The following is a 22,191-nucleotide window of genomic DNA, read 5'->3' on the forward strand; positions in this document are numbered from 1 at the left end:
ATCTCTTAACCACTATTTACCAACAGTGTACATGGCACGTGGTGTCAGGGAAGAGTGCTATCGTGGAGCACAGGAAATCTGTCATCTTCAAAAGCACTCCACACTGTTCTTTTAGAGCCACGGAAATTGCAGCCATGAATGTCAGTGCTATTTAGGGAGCAACTAGAGCAACAGAGGTACATCTTGGACTTCATAGAGTGGCCTGTAGCCACACGTGCAGCTTGTCTCTGAAGCCAGGGAGGGTGTGATTAAACACAGGGCCCACGCACTGTGAGAAAACTCTCTGGCATCCCAGCTGCCATTCAGAATGTGAAATCCAGGATATGACCTGTCGAGATGAGCCACTTCAGCATATTGTGGCAATGCAGCTGTCGCTGAGACACATAAGTCTCCAGAGGAAAGCATTCAAACTGTTTCCATGGTGGAATGAATACAAATGCACAGCTCCAGTCCCATTTGAATGTGATCTTTTCAACAGGATCATCTACACTAAATATACAGATGAGTAGATGTGACCCAAGTACCTCTTCTTATCTTTGATTGCTGAGCATTTTCTGGGAGCAAACTAGTTCAATAATTCTCTTCGGCCCTATTTGAGAGGGGCAGGAAATATTTGGAAGCCTTACAGAATTAAGATATTCAGTTGTCTTACTCTTTCCTCAATGAAGACAAAATTGCTGTGGATCCCCGAGGTGTTTCAATGAATTGTTTGAAAAAGAGAGGATTCCATAATCTAGATTTAAAAGAATTATTTCATATTTAGTTCTTTGCTCATCATTTTTATCAATTTATAGCACTAACGCCAAAATTTATAATAGAATTTGATAACTTCTAACTTGTACCACTAATGTCAAGAGAAGCTCATGAATAAGATTAGTGATTATATGAGCATTTTCCTAATAAAGAATTAACATGCGTGGTCCCTCAGGTGTATCCAAATAGGTGGTAATAAATCAATTTGAGAACAAATTTGTTTTCTTTTAACTTTGTATTAAAAGTTTCTAAACAGTAGGAAACAGGGTCAAGTACCAAATTCACTGTTGAATTTGATAAACTCTTGATGAAAATGATTGAAATACATCTCATAACAAAAATCCCTCATCTTAGGCAGAGTTTTATCAGGAATTGTGCAGATCTACATTGTCACCCAACAGGCTTCCTTCTAATAACAAAAAGGAAATGAGAGAAACATTTGATTCAACTAACGCTAGTTAAAAAAGTCTTGCTATCCCAAATTAGTTTTGATTTTAGGCAATATTGTCAACTATGTATTCTGATATTTAAATAATTGTAATATACCTATGGGATGTTTGTGTATATATATATTTGCATAGCAAACTAGCAATATATATTTACATATACATTATATTGTTTATTTACATATGTATTTCTACATATTAATGTATTATATATAATATATATGTAAATATAATGTATGACATAAACTATATATATAGCCGTACTTAATAGTATGCTTATAGAGATTCACTTTATTAGTTAGAATGAAAAATCCTATTTCCTAATCATACATGTAATAATTTGTTTCACTTGTTTATCTCAGAAACTCTTGATTCCAATAATTCATTAATTTCTTTGACAAATATGTTCACGCTTACTATCTGAAATTGTTTAGTAGATAAGTGTTTCTAGTTTGTGTGTATATAAATTCAGAACTTGTCTATCCCAAAATACCTGAAAGCCATCACTGAACTGTGAGGTAACCTTGGAATTTTCACACGTGTCATTTCTTCATTGCACTGTGACAGATTTTTTTCCCCCAAACACCTATCATATTCCCCAGATGGCTTAGCCATCATCACTGGCAGATTATGAATAATGTTTTAGGTTGAACAGATGTAGGCAATTTGTAATTTTTCCCCTTTCTGAACCAGCTTTGTTTTGATGAATCATCTGGAGATTGAAACTTATGTAGAACTTTGGTTTGAAAAAGAGCACTGTTTTCCCACATTGGAATATGTAGTCAGCTCTTAAAGATGGACAAGATAGGGAGCAGGGAAACTGGCCAGAGTATGTGACAATAAAAACTGAAAGATCATCACTTAGTGTTGCAGTGTAGTTCCAGTTTCCTTAGTCTACAGAACCACATGTAAAAAATAGTTTTAGGTCATTCCAAAGCAACCAAAGTTCCATCACATTTTGAAAAGAGGGTTTTTAACTAGTGTATGTATCAAGTTGCCTGTGTTCGTCTCTGGTCAGAATACTTTTCAAAGAACTGGAGTTCTGGAAATGCAGCAAGTGCTGATGCAACGTTAAGAGAGAAGGAAATGAACTATTCTGCAAGGATCTGTTTCTCCTGCCAAATTACATTTTATGTAGATTTTACAAATTATATTTTTGACATTAATATACTCAAATTAAATTGAGCCTTACTGGCAATTCAGTTTTAGAGAAAGCTCTCTATAAGCTATAAGTTAGTTAAATGCTCTTTTCTTTAAAAAAAAAAAAAAGACAAGAAAGAACTACCTAAGGCAGATAGATCTTAATTCTGTAGCTCTAAAATGCACATTTATTTATACATTGGTGTTCCATTTGTAAATAATATAACTTATTTTCCTCACCACAACCAGTTACCAGTCCTAAAAGACCACTCAATGTCTACAGTTCAGTCACTGCCCTGAACTTTCAGAGTCTGTCCCTGACCTGATAATTCTAGCCATGGAAAGAGCATAGTGAGCATTTCAACTTTCTTTAAATTAAGGTCTATGAGAGCAAACTAATTGGCAACTGTTTAGATTAGATAACTCTGAATTCTTGAACACTTAGCAATTTGGAAACTCCATGTGCTAGACAGAATTTAATAACCGAAATGTGAACTCTCAAAGACAGCCATCAATGCACTTGTTCCTCCTGTGTTCATTACTACATTTCAACATCACCAACTTAGAAAGTTTAGTGTTGCTATTATTTTCAGGTAGAATTCATAGACCCTCCTGAAAGCTTTTGTAAACCTTGCCCTCTCTTGAAACCATGAGATCTCATGCCCTTTTTAAATTATATTTGGAATTTCAAAATAAATTCAATACAATGACTTAAACCCAGTCAAAACAACTATAATATTTATTATGCTTCTTCTACTTCCACTCCAGTCCAGAAATTTTCCTGTTTCCCCTTCAGTAAATAAACACTGGTTCTAATAAGCTAGTAAAGCATCTTATTAACCAACTCTCTCACATAGGCTGCCATTTTGAGGAAATCGTTAGGTAGATTTTATTTAATTAAGGAATTCTGTAGGCTTGTTTTCATGCTTGTACAAAATGAGGGGCCCTCTGGACAGTTCTTACAGAGTGCCCATGAATTTTAACGATTTGCAGTCTTTTTGGTGTTGAATTTCATTTATCCTCTTTATTTGAAGGGATGAATATTAAGAGAGCAATTGAGACATTTTAGAGGTGTTTTATTAGTTAAGCAAGATCATTAGAAATTCAGTGTGAGATTTCAAAGTATTTTAATCCTAATCACTCTTATTCCAAATTTAAATGTAATTTATTCTCCAGTAGTGTATACACCTTTTCTGAACCTGTGTATTCCCCAGATTCATCTCCTGCTTTCTGCACTCTATGCATGTTTCATCCATTAAGAAAGTTTATAAATGAAGTTTGAGTCAGCACACAAAACAATATTATGTGAATATACTAACACAAAGAGAAACAGATGGTCAAGAATACTGTACACATGCTTTGTAAACCAACTCCCACAGATTGCCTGTCTTCAGATTTTTTTTCCCCTAAGTAGTATCAATCATCAGACAAGTGATTTGAAAGTCTTTATTATGGAAATATTCCTCTTGAACAACAACAACAACAACAAAAAGCCATTTCAATTACATTTTCATTTTAAAGAAAGTTATGTTTCACTCTCTTGATAAGTTTATTGTTATGAAGTCTGAGCTAATTATCTCCATCAACTTGTATTCTTATTCAAAGAGTCTGGAAAAAAAGTTTTGTGATTCTAATTCCTGAATTTCTATTATATCAGTATAGCTAAAAGAAAACAAATCGTATGAAATAAATGGTTGTCTTTAGGCAGTGCCTCTAAATTTATGTGAATTTCATGATTGCTATATTCAGTTGACTTGTATAGTTCACATCTAGATGGAAACCTAATGATCATTTCTCCTTGCCTTTTAAAATTTATCAAGTTTAAAAGAAGTAACTATTGGGTTTTTTGTTTGTTCATTTGTTTTGTTTTGCTAGATGATTTTTAAGCACTAGTTGTATAATGCAAGCAATAACTCATCAAGTTCTTTAAACAAAAACAAGAACTAAACTAAACTGTACTCAGGATCACTAGTTGAGTCTTGTATAGACATGTCTATAAGTAATGTGCCTGACCTTTCCTAATACGATTGCATCAGCATGATATATTAAATGTCATTTGCATATATTCATAATTCACAGTGAATTGCTATTTGTATCATATCTTTCAATTCCTCCAATATTCCCAGAAGGTAAGTTGTTTTAGTTCACATTTATAGAGTAGGAAACTGAAACAGAGACATGAGAAGGAACAGCGAGTCTCACAAAGCAAATGAAACTCAGAGCTCATTCTCTGATAGCTGACTTCATTCTAAGCCCTAGAATTTTCCATCGTACCAAAGCTGCTCAGTTGAACAACACAATAAAGCCAATTTTATACTGGCTTCTGAATTAATTTTTTCCATTTCTCATTCTGAGGAATATTATAATAGTAAAGAGTTGATTCATATAACTGATGTATAAATGAATGATATAAGTAGATAAGTAGATGATAGATATCTTGATTTTAAAATTGTTCTTTAGTTTCTTTAGGGTTATAATTCCCTATTCTTTAATTTTTGAGAGTTGTAAGTGATTTATAATATTAAAAGAAAATAATGTTTGACTCAGGAATTTATCTGCTTACCGATGTGAGGTATAGACGCTCAATATTGCATTGTTTTATAGAATAACTGTATTGATATATAATTCGCATACCATATGATTCACTTTTAAAGTATACAATTAAATCGTTTTTAATATATCAACAGTGTTGTGCAACTATTATCACAATCACTTTTAGAATATTTTCTTCACCCAGAAAGAAACCCCATACCCATTAGCCGTCACTCCTTATTTTCCCCCGAATCCCCAACTCCAGCTCTTGGCAAGCACTAATCTACTTCTTGTCTCTACGGGTTAGTTTCTTGCAAACATGTCATATAAATGGAATCATGTAGTAACGTGTGGTCTGATACGACTGGCTTCTTTCACTTACCATAATGTTTTCAAGGTTCATCCATACTGTAACATGTATTATTATTTCATTTTAATTGCCATGTAATATTTCATTATATGAATATACCACATTTTATTTATCCATTCATCAGTTAATGAACATGTGGACTGTTTTCACTTTTTGGTTATTATGAATAATGCTGCTATAAATATCTGTGCGCATGTTTTTGTGCAAACATATGTTTTCAATTCTCTTGAGTATCGTCAAAGAGAAACAGAGTCAGACACTGGTTAAAAGTGGTAAAGACAGATTTTATTCAGAAACTATTGCAATAGCGCAAAAGAGACTTCAGTATAGAACTGAACTCAATTCCGAACATAGCGAAGAGAAGTGGAGATTTATAGCCAAAGAGGAGAGTGAAGGATGGAAAATTGACAAGAGAACACATCAGAGGTAGAGACATTCTTGCTAAATAGGATTAACAAGATTCTGCTAAAGATAGGTGAAGAACTTAGACATCAAAGATGGGGATGAGGAATTTGATCAGCTATCAAGGGTGGTCAGATATCAAGGACAGAATGATTCTCACTAAACTAACTTGGCAGAATTCTTGCTAAAACTGGACTCAGCAAGGATAGACATAGAAGGCCAAAGTAGAGGCCCAGTTGAGAAGAGGGCTCAGAGGAGCCTAACTAAAGTTTGCTTGAGGAAAGAATCTTATACCATGAGTGAACTAGCTGCATCATATGCTAACTCTATGTTTAAACTTTTGAGGAAGCTCCCGACTGTTTTCCAAAGGGGCTAACTACACCATTTTACTCTCACAGACAGGCACTGTCAATGTATGAGGTTTGCAATTGCATCACATCCTCACCAGCACTTATTGTCTTTTTTATTATAATCATCTAGTTGGTGTGAAAAAGTATCTCATTGTAGTTTTGAGAAATTTCCCTGATCTCTAATAATGTTGACCATCTTTTCATATCTATATTGGCCATTTGTATGTCTTCTTGGGAAAAATGTCTATTCCTTTGTTTATTTTTTAAGTTGATTTTTCTTTTTATTATTGAATTGTAGGATTTATTTGTGCATTTGAGATACAAGTCCCTTATCAGATACGTGATTTGCAAATATTTTCTCCCGTTCTGTGGATTTTTTCACTTTTTTGATCATATCCTTGAAGCGCAAAATTTTTAATTTTGATGAAGTCCAATTTATTTTTTCTGTTGTTGGCTGCACTTTTGGTCTCATATTTAAGAAGGCTTTGCCTGAGGTCAGAGTACTTCACTCTTGTATTTCTTCTAAGAATTTTAGCTCTTAAATTTTGGTCTATGATCCATTTTGAGTTACTTTTTGTGTATAGTGTGATGAAGGAGTCCAACTTCATTCTTTCAACATTGCGTTTTAACTGAATATTATGGCGAACATCACCATAGGGACAAGGGTCAGGCAAAGTATACTTTGTTACACAATGGCCTGATTTTGTAGTACTGCTTTCACTTTCATACTTTTTATTGCAAAGAATAGTATATTACATAATGTAATTATCTTTACAGCTGTATTTCTGATTGTTTTATTCCCTCAGGAGAACATGAATATTATTGTTTAAAAAATATCTACTAATAGCCTTTCATTCAGGAACTATTTTATAAATGTGATTTATAAATTAAATGATTATGCCTAAAATTTTATTGAAGGGATCAGCATTAAATGAGGCTAAAAAGAGAAAAAGGAGAAAAGTTATCATCAATTCCATTAGTTTGGATTTCACCAAATAGAGATTGACATCTAGAGGGGAAAAAGCCCAAGTATTTACTGATATTTGACAATGAAAAATATTGTATATCACCTCATAGCCCTTCAACATTTCAGGGATAAAAATTTAAAATTATCCCTTAATTAATCTTGCAGAGCAGAATTACAGCAGTGGTATTTCTAATGATAGGTACTTTGGAATATAATTCAGATCCCAAAGCCTGCATCCCTGGGATTGCCTCAGAATATTCCTTTATGGGGCTTTTCCCTCAGCTGGAAACCCCTTTCTCCACTTATGTGCTTATAGAAAGTCCTTTATTGCGTGATAAATTTATGCCAAGGACAAGGCAATTGTCTAAAATGGGCAGTCCCTTCAGCATCACACCCTTTATGGCAGGAATAAAAATAGAGAATAGTGGTATAAATTTGACTAACTTCCCCAAATGCTATTATTTTGATACTTGTCGGAAAAGCTTCAGAGAATACTTTGAACTTGCTTATGGCTGTCTTGATTCTATTTCTTCACTGAGCTTTGAGAAGGCTCTAATCTTTGGCTGATGTTTAGTTTGCACATTTTGCCAGCAAGCATTTTACCTTATTGAATGGATTATAGATCGCATTTGTTGGTCCTTACTCCACTTGAAATAGATTTTAGCACAACTCCTATCTGAAAGGTTAATGTAACCTGACTTATTGATGTAAATTGGGCATATCCATTTGTAAATAGTCCAAATCAAGCTAAAATGAGATTGTCAGACCATTAGAAGAGTTGTTTACATTTTGTTATCATAGTAAAATGGACTTTTATTGGGAAACTGTCCTGATGTTGGCTGGGGTATGTGGAAGTATAATCTCTAAGTGCCTCCTTGCAATAAATGTTTATGTAAATGAAAAATATGCATGGATAAAGCACCGCTATCATTTTCATCTTCCAATATCTAATCCATTTTTGCTAAGTTTTAGGATTACCTACCCCTACTTGCTTTCAATTCTTCTTTCTTGTGGGATTCCATGTCCTGTGAAAAACTATTTCACTGCTCTCTTTTAATAGGAAAAAATGTAACGTTTCCATAATTTTTGATTTTCAGAAAGCAATCTGATCATAAGGAGGATCATACACAAGGCACTTAGGCATTAACCTCCTTTGACTCCATGATCAGACTTCAAAAGAGCACCCCCTTCTATGCTTCCATCTCTGTTTCCAGTATTTCACTTTGGACATCACCAATTCCTCATTCTGGCAGTTTCCATTTTAAATTTCAGTTTTCTTTCAGAATTCAATTGGGTTAAAAGAGAAGGTCATTAAAACCTGCGGCATTACATCTACTTCATTTTTTGCCATAGCCCCCACACACCAGTTCAAGTTTTTAAGCATTATCTTTGAGAAGTTCCAAAAGATATTTTCTTAAATACAGTTAGAATCCATCTATATGGTAATTATTATTTTAATTCTCCTTCACTAAAATCTAACCAACATATGATGTAGTTTTGGAGTGACCCATTTAAATCCCAATCAGGTTTCTGTATATGGTAAACAAAGTCTAACAGGTGCCCTCTGTTTCTTTTAGTTTAATTTTTCTTACTTCTCAGCAAGATTCCATTTTCCCATGAAATCATTCTCTTTCATTAGCTTTATCTTTGAGGTTATTAAGGGTTATTTTATAATTTTTAGATAATCAAAAATCAATTTATTATGAATTTGTAAGTAGAGAAAATTTTATGTCCTCTAGTGACAAGTATCACAGGAAATTAGAAATGATGTTCAGTTTTTCAGCAAGGATGATTTTCTTGAACAGCTCTATCATGTTACTGCTGCGTGTTATGTCAGACCACTCTGTAAAAGTAGGAGTGGTTAAACACTACGAGCAAGACATAAAGCTCAGACCACTGCTACAGCTGGACGAACTCTCACATTTCTCGGTCTGAATTCAGATTACTTGTGACCTCTTATTAATGAGAGCTTTAGTTGTAGTAGAAACCACAGTAAGAATCTCTTTTTGTTGGTGAGTAAACTAAGGCCGAATAAGTTTAAACGACTTGCCCAAGATCGTATAGTTAGCTAAAGGTAAAGCAAGGCCAAGACTCCAGCTGTTCCAAAGCTTTCCCACTATTGAATATTGTCACTCAGAGATTGCCAAGCCATGAGTATGCTCCATTTTATTAACACTACAAATCTCTAAAATGCCAGCAAGAATACATTAAGTAAGCAATCATTAAGCACCGACTGTGTATCCAGCACTGAGCTAAATATCCTAAGAGATAAAAATGGAAGCATCACTCATCTCTTTCTATTTTCATTATATAAGAATGTTAAATTTCTTTATTAGTATGTAGGGAAGCTATCTTTTGCAAACATGCAAGTTATACCCTCATCTTTTCTCTTTACAAATGGAGTAAAATAACTACATGGAAAATTTTCAAAGGCGAAGTTCTTTAATGTTGAATTTTCTTGTGCAAGCCTTACAGCATTAAGGTCAGGAGGAATGTTTTCTATCTTTTTCGACAGCCAGTGATGCACCGGAGCTGACTTGTGCTGGCTTGCAATACTGATTGTGCCATCTCCTCCCAACGCAGTAGTCACTGATGTTAGGTTAGTAGATTGAAATCATCTATAATGGGAACATTTACACTTCAGAAACTGGCAAATAGTACAAGTCAGCAACTCTCTCTCTCATCCAGTCAGAGTCTGCTCTTAAACATTTATTAACACACCAATGTACAACACCTTGGCTGAGCAAATTGGACAAGTGATTTTACTTCTTGAGCTATTAACAACATCCTCTGTGAAGTAGGGACGATTAATATATACTATAGCATATATCACAGGGTTTTCTAAGGATCATGTGAAAGTACTTTGGAACTGTGAGTATGAAATAGAATTACTAATATCACAATAATGAGAGTTATATGTTCACCAATAAAATATGAGACTATAAATCCTATACAGTATAGGTACATCAAGAGTTTCTTAACACTGTATCTACACTCAACCTGACTATGTACCTGGCCAGATAAAAGGAAGAAGGGTGAAATTCAAAGCCTTTTCATTTTTTATTTTTTTTGAGGAAGATTAGCCCTGAGCTAACATCTGCTGCCAACCCTCCTCTTTTTGCTGAGGAAGACTGGTCCTGAGCTAACATCCATGCCCATCTTCCTCTACTTTATATGTGGGACGCCTGCCACAGGCATGGTGTGCCAAGCAGTGCCATGTCCGCACCCGGAATCTGAACTGGCGAACCCCGGCCGCTGAAGTGGAACGAGCACACTTAACCACTGCGCCACCGGGCTGGCCCTCAAAGTTAATGTCAAAGCCTGATTCCTATAGTAGACATCAAATAACATAAATAGGTACCAAGTAGAATCTAGCGATAATTGGGCCTAAAGTAATATTCCCACCAATTTCACCATTCCATGAGTCCTCTATCCCTCTGATGAATTGGGCTTACGAGGGTTGATAGCATTTTCTGTACATATGCTACAAAAGGTGTCTGCAGAAAGGATTTTCTGTTTTCTTTTCATCACCTGCTTACTACAAAGCTCTGTATACAAAGGACACAGAAAAAAAATATTCACCAATTGACCTCTTGAAGTTACAAATTCCTGTTTTCATTTTAATAACACTTAAAATACTTTAAGAAGGCTTATTGAAAATCTGCATGGAAATTCCCACTCTTTGATACAGCATCACTGCCTTTGGCATTTGCAATGTGGTTAAGTAAGTGCTGTATTGAAACTATAAAATCGTATTCTGACTTCAAACACTTTGGAGAGTGTTTATGGGAAAAGTGGGTCCTATATACTGGTCAGCTTTTATTTACCTTTGAAAAAGCCAAAAAGCCAAAAAAGCTCCATATGTAAAACATGGTTGACATTGAACTGTTAATCACCAAAATACATACAGATCTTTATTTTTCCCTATTATGAACTCTGTGTTGAGAATGGTCCCAAGGGCTTGCTATTCCAAGCTGGGTGCTCTCAAGAAGCTAAAGAATCCAATTCCATTTTAGTTAGAATTGAAATCATCATAGCCAGATCTATGGGGCTTTAAATCCTGGTCCTGTCACCTGCAATCTGCATGACCTTAAACTGATTATTCAACCTCCCCAAGCCTCGGTGTCCTCCGCTGTGAAATAATATCTATTGATAGGTTTGTGGTGAGCATTAAGTGAACAAAAAGAGCTCTTAACACTGTCCCTGGCCCATTATAAATATTCAATAAATTGGTACTATCATTGCTACCTTTTAATAAATTGCTTATTTTTTACTCCTGAGTTTACTCCTAGCTTGTTAAATCACATTAAATATGCTTGTCTGTCCCTTTGTTGCCTCACATGAGAAGGAGATTCAACATCTATCACTTTTTGTTTCTCATGGTGGACTGAATTATTCTCAGTGACTGCTCTGCTAGAAATTCCATTTTTTTTAAAGAAGTTGTCACCAACCCTACTTTTGTGGCAAGACAAACCATGTCATAATCATAAAAGGTAGCATGAACTTCACCAAAACAGTTTTAAAAACAAAATTAAGTTTTATGCACTTTAAAAAATGAATTCATGTTATGTAGCATGCTGCAGACTGGGACCACTATAAAGGACTATTTGAACAGTTGAAAACAGCAGATATTCCATTTCAATATGTCCAGGGATGATTGCTTCAAGTTTTATATTTTATAGCCTATGCACATAGACTCCTCCTAAGAATGAGCCAACATATTGACAAATCTGGAGGACAGAACCTCTGAAAATTTGTGTATAATACTCAGATATTATAAAAGAATTAGTTTTGGGGGAGTGGAGTGTAGAATCGGGGAGATGCAGACATCTTCTGCAAAGATGAATTATACAAAGCTAATTCTTCCATAACATCTCAGACTTCTGTAGATGTTTTAGAACCAGAAGCTGTATTATTTACCCTTAACTGAATTTTCCCGTGCAACCAAGTACAAAGCTCAGTCGTGAGATGATAAAAATGAGGGGAGAAATAGAGATGAATCCTCTGAACTAAGAGTGCACAGGGACCTTGTGCTATGTACTTTATCTCACGTTCCAGACAAAAGAATTCCTGGACTCTGCATGTAACATAATATTAAGTTAAAATTGTTGGCATAGTGGGATTCCATACTCTATATTCAAGTTCTTCTGGAAATTTTCATGTTTGATTTTAGGAAGAATAATGTTATTTTAAAAGGACAAAATATATTACTTCTAAACTTTTAAACTTTTTTTTAAATATAATTACAAATTAATATTCCTTGTTTGCCAATATGTTGAGTGTGAACTGTCGTAAGTATACTAAATGCTGTTAAATATAACATTTTTGCTTTCATTTTTGAAACATTGGTTGCTTGAAATAATCATATACTTTGGCTCATCAGGTAGATTTTATCTAATTTTATTATGAAATAAAAATCTAACATATTGCTAGTTTTAAAATTAACAGGCATTTATTAAGTCCATCCTTTGCTTTGCAATATATTGAAACCTGAAAGAAGGTAAGGGAAACAGGATGATGAGGAGGAATTAGACCAGGACCAAGAGTGTTTCACACAGTTTCAGGGAATGTGGAGTTTCATGAAGGGAGAAGATTTGAAATGGCAATAGAATCTTATAGATAGAGGAAACCTCAAAGCCATGCAATGAAATGTTTTTGTTTCTCAACATGCCCATTGAGGTTAAATTACATGACCACAATTGTCCACCCAATATGTAGTTACAGAAGGCACCAAGAGAGAAGTGGGATGCGTGAGTGGGATGGACCTTGAGGACATTATGCTAAGAGAAATAAGTCAGATGGAGAAAGCCAAATACCGCATGACTTCACTCATATGTGGAAGATTAAAAACAACAATAATAACAACAAAGAAACACATAGAGAGAATAGATTGGTGGTTATGGGAGAGGAAGAGGGGACGGAAGACGGGAAGGACAAAGAGGGTAAAAGGGCAGATGCGTACCGTGACGGACAGCAATTAGACTTTGGGTGTCACCACAGAAATAGAAATATAAGATGTACAACTGAAAAAAAAAAAGAATGAGTTGTGGGATATGTTGAAATTCAACTAATATTACTTACCATGTGTCAAACTTTATACTATGTTCTTCCACATTTACTGTCTCTTTTGCATTATCATAACAACCTTGTATGCTAAATATTATTAACCGAGATCCAAGGAAGTGACGTAGCTTTCCCAAGGACTCAGAAGCATTATAGCGCAGATTCACACCCATGTCTTGTGACCATAAATATGGGCTTCTACACACACCGATTTGGTGGGTAAAGGCATTCCACGTGTCATTTGTTTGAAGTAAGAAATGGGACTGATATGTTGGAGAAGAGTGGATAAGACTTCTGGCTTAGCAAGACTAGAGCTTCAATGCTGGCAAGTAGTGAGGCTTAGGGAGGCTGTTGTATATATAGAAAGTTAGAAATGTTCAATTTACACATAAAATCCGGGGTGAGTTTGTTTCATACAAAACAGAGTATTACAACATTAAAGCAGAAAGGAAGGGCGGGAATTAATAGAATCTGAAATAAAGCTTAGCCTAACTGATGAAAAAAGAGTCTATATATGTCTATGAATGATTGTTACATATAGTCAGATCCAAAACAGCCAGGAAAATAAAAGAAAGCAGCACATTATAACAATAATTATCTATGTGGTTGGATTGTAGGTAATATTTTTCTTCTTCATTCCTTTCTTTTTTCTTCAAATTTTCTATAGGGAGACCACATTGATTTTATAATTAAAATAACCAATTTCTATAAAAAGAAATACATCTGTGGAAACTAGATTATTTGCTGATTGAAAACATTCCTAAATTTTACTACAGTAGATATGAATTTGAGATAAAAATTAGAACGGCTTGTACTGAGTTAGTGTATGAATAGTTCATTATTTTATCAACGAATTATTTTCAATTCAATTTTTTCCTAATTAGGATTAAACACAAGTTAATATTCTATATATTTTTGATAAATGCCTCACAAGAAATTTGTAGTTTTTAAATGTCAGCTTGTATTTAAGTGGATACTTTCAGATATGGATTTTAAAATTATACTCTGGCCTTGTAAAGGTGACAGATATTATCTAACTGATTATGCCAGTAGGATTTAAAAATAAAATCCATTTTTGTCCTTCTGTCCATTTTGTCCTTTTCACATGTGTTCCTGAGCAGATACTGAATCTCAGTAATTTAGGTTGCCCTATACAATTTCGAGCACACTAGATTTATAATAAGCACATATTAAACTCTTGCTGATTGCATTTGCATCAGCTCCAGTGTTTTTTAATTTCACAGAATGTTTTCAGTTGTAACCTTAGTTCTTGACCTGCTCTAAGGTTTTGTTTCAATTTATCTGTTACATATCAATGCCATTTGTTAGGGTCTATTTTCCTGTAACGCTTTTTAGAAATCAATAAGATAAATGGCGTTTATTTTGTGCTTTTTCTTCAAAATTGTCCTGACAAATGGGTAGTTTATTTTTCTTTGAAATCGTTTGAATTGTTACAAGCCAGATATCACAAAGCTTAATTTATTCTTCTGTTAACATTTCTAAAGCAAAGTTTATTACTACTGGTATTTTAGCCGTAGATTAAAAGAATACAAGTTCCTAAAACCTCTCTACCAATTATTCTCAAATAGAATGCTCTGTGATCAGAGTTTAGTTTTCAAAACACTATTTCTACTAATATTAATTAATTTATATCCTAAGTATATCCTCCCTATTAAAAAATTCACAAATTTATCTCCTCCATAAAATCATCCCTGAAGTCACATGACAGAGTCAGGAATTGTCCCAATAATTATATTCTTCTATCATTTTCTTCTGGATGTGCTGATGTCTCTATCAGGCTCATTCGCTTGCTCCCTTGTAGATGTCAGGTACTTGAGGATAAGAAGATGACCTCACTGATTTTCTGTTTGTGATATCTCATATGGTGCCCGGATGAAAAAATGAGTGATTGTACATCTCCCATACTATTTTGAAACATTCAGCCCAATAATTTCGCCTTTAGCTTTTCTTTCTAATACTACAGTTGCCTATTTGTGTTATATATGGAAGTTCCTTTGATATTTTGTCTATAAATGACCATAATTCAGTGGATTTCCAGAAAATATGTCCAGAATTAGGAAATGGAAAGCGTTTATTGATAATGTGATCTTCAAGTCACATGTAATGTGAACTTGGAGCCCCATACAAATAATATAGCATTATATTATTTTATGCTAGCTATTTTTTTTTCTCACTTTAGGAATAAGATAATTCAGAATCACCTTCATACTGCCAAACTATTCCCAATCATTGACATTCCCTGATGGAAGTAATCATTTTTTTGACTCAGTTTGAACTTGCCTCACCCACTTTAAAAAATGCACAAATAAATGCGTTTTTTTAAACTAACCAACTTCATCAACTGACATGTAACCACACACAAATCACAATCACAAAACCTTCATTTTCTATAATAATCATTTCATGTTTAGAACACCTGCTTTCTCAAAGCTGAGAGCTCCAGGCTGTATTCCAGTCTCTTCTACGCCTTCAAACTAGTTTAACTCTGCTCCTTACGCGGAATCAATGTCTGTGGTTTCTTCATGATGTTAACAATATGTGTGCTACGGTCTTTACTCATTCGGCTACCTTCGGGTTGACAGAAAATTCTCAGATGTTCTTCTCTGAAAATTCCTTGCAAATCTTCTTTACTGAGAATAGGCCTTCTCAAAACATTTGTGATAACAAAAGGTCCATGATGCATTTCACATTGTTCAAGACATTCAGCACGTGGCCTTTGCCCAATGAGAAAAACAGAAAGTTTGAAAGGTCAATCTTGGTTCAAAGAAGGGAGAAAAAAAGAAGAAAAAAAGAGGAATGATAATGGCTGAGTATATTTTCACTGTTTTGCGTATTTGTAGTGAGGTTTGAAAATTCAATATTTCTTTAACCAAATGAAATAAAATAAAATTTTGATTTTTCGTATTCAATAGTCTGGATGTATTTGATCTCTCTTGGAAAGCTTTATAAACCATTTTTTAAAGATAAAAAAATAATGTTATATAAAATCTAAGGCAAGTGTTTAAATACAGCAATGCCCATAATTTAATAGTCTTCCCCTTACATTTGGATAGCAGGGTATATAATTTCCTAATATGAGATAATAATAAAAACAAAATTAAGAAACAAGCAATTTATTAACTTTATTCTATTTATAATTATACAACTTTGAAAGTAAAAGAAAATCCACACCCTTCCTCTTTTAGCTGTTTCCATATAAGAAAATGAATATGCCAAGAAGTATCGGAAAGCCCCATAGTGATTAAAACCTGTGACTTTGCATGATATTCAGGTGAACAGAGTTTGGCAACAATGATGCATCTGAACATTTTGGAGTGTTTTATTGCCTTTGAAAGTGAATAATATAAAATATTTATCAGCATTGGAATGTATTGTACCCATTAAAATGTTAAGCTGCGTAAGTGGTGAACTGTTAACGAATATATGTTATTTGTTTAATGTGGTTCTTCTGTGGGTTGAGGCAATATTTTCAATTAGCTTTAGGAAAATGTGACTTGGACAATTGAAGTTGAATGAGTCAGTTATTATAATGCAGGCAAAACATTAATTTGTTTAGATTTTTACTTGAAACATTAGAGATTTTGAAAATCTATAGGCATAGTTTCAAATTCTCTTTTTCTCGGAGAAACATTTACTCACTGCCCAATTACTGTGACTTTTCTGGTCACATTTAACCTTTCTGAGAAGATTCTACTCTCTATTTTATATAAATGTTTATTGCTAAATCATTTTGAATACGAGATTCCACAGTAATATTTATCTACATTTCAGGTCCGTTGGCTATTTATATGACCTCTAAAATAAGCAAGAAAATAAAAGATAAAAAAATAAAATAAATACATTAAATTTCTAAATTCTTAAGAAGTATATTATTCCTTCAGCATTTTTTGGATTATTATTCATAAAGATACTTTTCAAATTTCATCTACTTTAATTCTATATAGTATATTTGCTATGGGTTATCTTGTATATTTCTCTAAACTCTTCTGTGTGTGTGTTTTTTCTTCTAGGTACTGGCTGACAAACAAAGTTCCCATCAAAAGACCCAGCACAGGTCTCCTCATGTATACACTCGCCACAAGATTCTGTGACGAAATTCACCTTTATGGATTCTGGCCATTCCCTAAGGATTTGAATGGAAAAGCCGTCAAATATCATTACTATGATGACTTAAAATATAGGTACTTTTCCAATGCAAGTCCTCACAGAATGCCACTAGAATTCAAAACATTAAATGTGCTACATAATAGAGGAGCTCTGAAACTGACAACAGGAAAGTGTGTAAAGCAATAAAGCACATTGGAAACCATACAAACAAACTGAATATGCACTTCTTTTCTGAAGATGCTTCCTAAGATTTGAAAATAGGATCCAAAACAAGACTCGGTTTCAACATCCACGAATTATCTGAAAGGTGATAAAGGACGTTCATGACAAATCCACTACCAGCTGATGAAATACCTGCAAAGTGCTCTAAAAATCAAATATTTTGACTTCAAGGGTCCTAGTAAGTGCCACTTCCACTGAGAACACAGTTTGAATGTATAATCAGTAGTGTTTACAAGATCCAACAATGCACTCGCCATTAGTTAACGAAGCAAATGTGTTCATCACTGTTGGGCTGCCACTGCAACGCCAAGCACATTAGAAGAGGAACCCAGGAACACAACTCAGCCCTTGGGGAAATCAAACCATCCTTGTCCACAGAAATCAAGATGGAAATAAGTTTGAGCAGTGAAATTCATAAGATTGAACAACTCAAGTAAATGCCTTCAGTCAGGACTCTTGAGTCTGATCATGAATTTTATGTTTTGCTTTCTATTTTTGTTTGTCTTCTGGAATCTCTTTTGGTTTGGGTATTGGGCTGCTTAGAAATCCTTTCTGAGATAAATATGAATGAGATAACCTTCAAGTAATCATTTTTAAAGTTCTTATATTTTTTAAGGTGCAATCACACACAATGACTTTGTAAAAAAAGTTTTGTTTTGCACGGCTGTAAACCTCCAGATTTTTTTCCAATGGTGTAGAAGGTACCAGCTAAACCATACCATTCAGTAATCTTGAACCCTTCTAAAGGAAAGATGTTCTATGTCCTCTGAGATGGTAAAGTGCGCAGAAAAAAATGTACTTTTGGTACCAAAGATTATACTACACAACAAACCATTCTCCTTTCATAAAAAGAATATATTAATATGTTATTATGTTACTAATGTAAAAGCTGTCTCTAGATATCTTAAATTTTCCAAACTCAAACTTTATTTTTATTTGAAGGAAGACTTCCCCAGCTTTTACACTTCATGATAATTTAGTGGAACCATTTTTCCCCTTAGAATAAATGTTTGACTCATAGGGCTGAAATGTGACTGCCAGTTCTTTGATATCCCCCTTTATTCAAATGAAAATATCGGCATGCTCTTTATATTATTGTTGTTGTCTTAGTGCAGAAATAACAAGATGAAGAGAGTATTGTTTCTATAACAGAGATGATCAATTTTAAGAGGTTTAACAATGAAATTGTGTGTCAATACTTTGCACTTCAAATGGATTAAATTGATCAATATTTTTTCTGTGGTTAAATTTATTCACATTATCACGTGAATGTGTTTTCAAAGAAGCACATGGAATTATTAATAAAATGATTTTAAAATTTTAACAAGTAACAGAATTGACTAATAAGCCAGTTTTCTGGTAACTTGTACTACACTGGTAGGTAATTCTGACGGTAAATTGTTTCTTTAGAAAGCAGAAGCACTGTGTTCCCACTTCTACTCTTGGCCTGAAACCACTTAGGTGACTTCTTGTTTCTTAGGGAAGGCAGTCTGAGGAAAGAAGAAATGGCATGGGGAGTATGTACATTTTGTTTCTTAGGAAAGACAGTCTGAAAAAAGAATAAATAGCATGGAGTATATACATATTATCATGGAAAAGGATATTCACAGTAGTGCAGTTCTCAGTATATTAATAATATTTGGCATTATTTTTAAAAATACAGTAGAACCTTGGGATACAGACGACTATATTTTCTTATAATTCATGTGTCTCTAAGAAAACAAAATAGAATGCATAAAGGAGATGCCTAGCTAAAAATAAATAGAACATGATGAACTTTTATCATTAACCTCTTATCTATTGGAAATTTTCAAAGAATTAGGTACATGTTTTGAATGTAAAGTTGAAAAGTCTGATTTACTTAACAAATCAAAAGTAGGTGATTTATAGAATCTTAAATTCAACTACTTGCAGATCAGTTGTTTGAAGAGTCTTTCATTTGAATTCAATAGATATTTTGAAGTCACAAGTAAATTCTTTTAGGTAAAATCCATCTCAGAATTCATTCAAACTATGTCTTAAAAAGCAGCAGCAAGGTACCTTGACATTTTTACTGCATTTTCAACAAATGCATTTAAACAATTTTAAGGCCACAGCAAAAGCATCACTGCCATTCACTGTTCCGTGCGTTGATGTCTATCTCGTAGATGCATTGAGTAGTGCCTTTTTAGCTTCCCATTGCTTTGTTACCCAATGCTTTGTGTTTTCTAAATACGTTGCCCAGTTCTGAAAATGTTCAGCATATAAAAAGGGCTTCAGTATCGACTGAGACTACTTTTGTTCATCTCAGGGAACTTTCAATACTCAAGACTGAATTCAATTAAAGGCATTTAGCGTTCAAAGAAGACACACTGTACAAGACCATTTCATTCCCTGCAGTATACCTTTCCATCCACACTCCCCCTTCACAATCCGCTGTGGTCTTCTGACAAAGCTAGCGCAAGGAGGTCAGCAAAGGCTAACAGCAGAATGAGAAAAAGAATTGAGATTTAACCAATAAAGGTGCAAAGAGATCATGATAAAATCAAATTATAAATACATACTTGAAATATCTGGAGTGTTTTCTTTTGAGACTATCATATGTTCAGAGCTTTAATTTTTTATTTCTTTTTCACCATTTAACCCTGTACCTGGCAATGCTCAGGCAGCTGGTTGTGAAATATTCCTGTCCTTTAGAGAACATGTTTGCTACTGTGCTGTTGACATGAATAGGCCATGGAAACGTTTTCATCATTATTACCCAGCCTGTTCCATGCTTAATATTAAGTTGCCGGAATAAAAAAATGAATCAGTAACAGATTTTTCTGGGCAAATCTGATGATTCAGCCCACAGGACTGATGAAATTACTGTGGAAGTTTTTCTATCTGAAAGAAAGTGCTGGGCATTCAAATGTCTTTATGCATTGTATATCATATGAAATGTATATCAATTGCTAATGGGAATTTCTACATATATGCTTACAGAAGCAATTTATTTAAATAATGCTATGGGTAGTGTACATACCAACTAGTTATTAAGCTACTACACAGGAAAAGGGTGAACAAAGTAATTTATTTCTAATTGAGCCAGTTAGTCATAATGCACACAATGTGGTATTTGGTTCATAAAGGAGTTGTTTTCGTGTGGTTGTTGTTGGGAGTATCTATAATTGTGGAAGGGTGTAGGAGGAGTGATGTACAGTTAGCTGTTTCCTCTACAAGTTTGAAAGTTTCCCCATGAGACATTATCAATATACCAATGTTTAAAAATTGAGTGAAAGAGGGTTATTGTTCATATTTGATGAAAGGAAATCCAAATAAAGCCCACCTAGAAATAGATATTTTATTATATATGTGCTATAGATATACCTATATAGTACAAATAGACGTGTGTGATGCATATATATAATGTTATATATGTGTATCTGTGTGTATACACACTGAGTCTGTAATATACACACGCTAGATTTGTGTGACGCCAACATCTTCAGGGGCTGCTGTCTGAAGCGCTCTGGAGAGAAGACCACTTTAGAATAAAGTTCTTTTGAGACTTCAGTTACTAACCTGCTTTAAGAGAGATCTGCTTTATAACCGAATTGTATGTTGTTCATACCTAGAGTTACAATAAGGGTCTAGTTTGTCCAAATCTTAAAAAAAAAAGAAAATTTTTTAAAAAAAAGTCTTCAAGCTGGCAATGTATTTGAATTAGTTTTCAGATTGTGGCTCCAGGCCCTGTGTCTCCCATTGAAGTAGCACCTTTCAATAAATACTGTTTCTTTGTGTAGGCAAAAGCACAAGTGTTTCAAATGTATATAGCAGGAAAAAAAAAGTTTACAGAGCTAGCGCTGCTGCACAGAATAATTGCTACTGAGTATTTCTTATATCATTTGTGGAATTGAAAACTGAGGTTTATTCTGTCAAGTTCATGCTGTCCAACACTGTTCCCCTATTGTTTATGTATAGCAATTGGGTGTTGCTGTTTTATCATTTGTAAAATAAATTAAATCTCTGTTTTTTTTTCAATTTTTCTCTTCTCTCTTATATTCAAACCCTCGGTTCCAATTTATATATCAATATAAGGTGATTGTTTTTAACAAGCTTTAGCTAGTGCTTTTGTCATCCCTGCCTCTCAGCCCTTGTCATTGGCGATTTGGCAAACCATTTATTTTAAAGTGTATGCATGGGAATCTGAGCATTGTCAAAAGCCCCGTGAACATTGGGAAATCCTTAACAATTTTTGTGTGGTGCATTCTGTTTGTGGTTGAGAGGATGGAGTGTTACACAAGTTACAGTCATTTATATCCAATTTATATTCCTACTGACCGCTGTCAGTGGGTCACTCTAGCATCATGTCTGCAGAGGCCAATCGCTCCTTACACACTGCACATTTTTATGGCTGCCCTTTGACTTGTGATTTCAACTGCTATTGCATTCACTTGCTACTACTGTTCGCAGTTCATCTTCTAGGAGATGATTCTGAAAAACTGCATGTTTAAATCTTCTTTCATGGCTTTCTATAAGTGGCTAGTCTATCTTTTCAGACTCTGCACTATTTTCTCCAGAAATTATTAACTCTATTTCCATGAGGTCACTTTTACCATTCTGTGATTTTGAAACATTTGCTAGAGACCAACAGTGAACCCACTAACAAAGGTTAACAAATATAGATCATATTTATATTTGCATAATTACTTTTTGCTGTCGAAGATGTATATGGTCATTCCCATCTATTCTTGGGATATAATCAGACCTCATATGAGCCTATGAGATGGTACTGAAAATATTCTGGCTTTACAGATGAGATTAAATGAGAGGTTATGTAACTTGCTAAATGTCACT

The 22,191-nt window shown here is 34.1% G+C and overlaps 1 protein-coding gene across 1 annotated transcript in view; it reads left to right on the top strand.

Moving 5' to 3' along the window:
* Window positions 1–21,375, top strand: part of ST8SIA4 (ST8 alpha-N-acetyl-neuraminide alpha-2,8-sialyltransferase 4) — a 93,777-nt gene extending 72,402 nt beyond the window's left edge. The window contains exon 5 of the mRNA XM_008513820.2: window positions 17,055–21,375. Coding sequence (XP_008512042.1) covers window positions 17,055–17,337 — 283 coding nt within the window. The 3' untranslated portion in view covers window positions 17,338–21,375. The remainder of the gene's footprint in view (window positions 1–17,054) is intronic.
* The last annotated feature ends 816 nt before the right edge of the window (window positions 21,376–22,191 follow it).

Source organism: Equus przewalskii, chromosome 13, assembly GCF_037783145.1.
Source record: "Equus przewalskii isolate Varuska chromosome 13, EquPr2, whole genome shotgun sequence".
Taxonomy (NCBI): domain Eukaryota; kingdom Metazoa; phylum Chordata; class Mammalia; order Perissodactyla; family Equidae; genus Equus; species Equus przewalskii.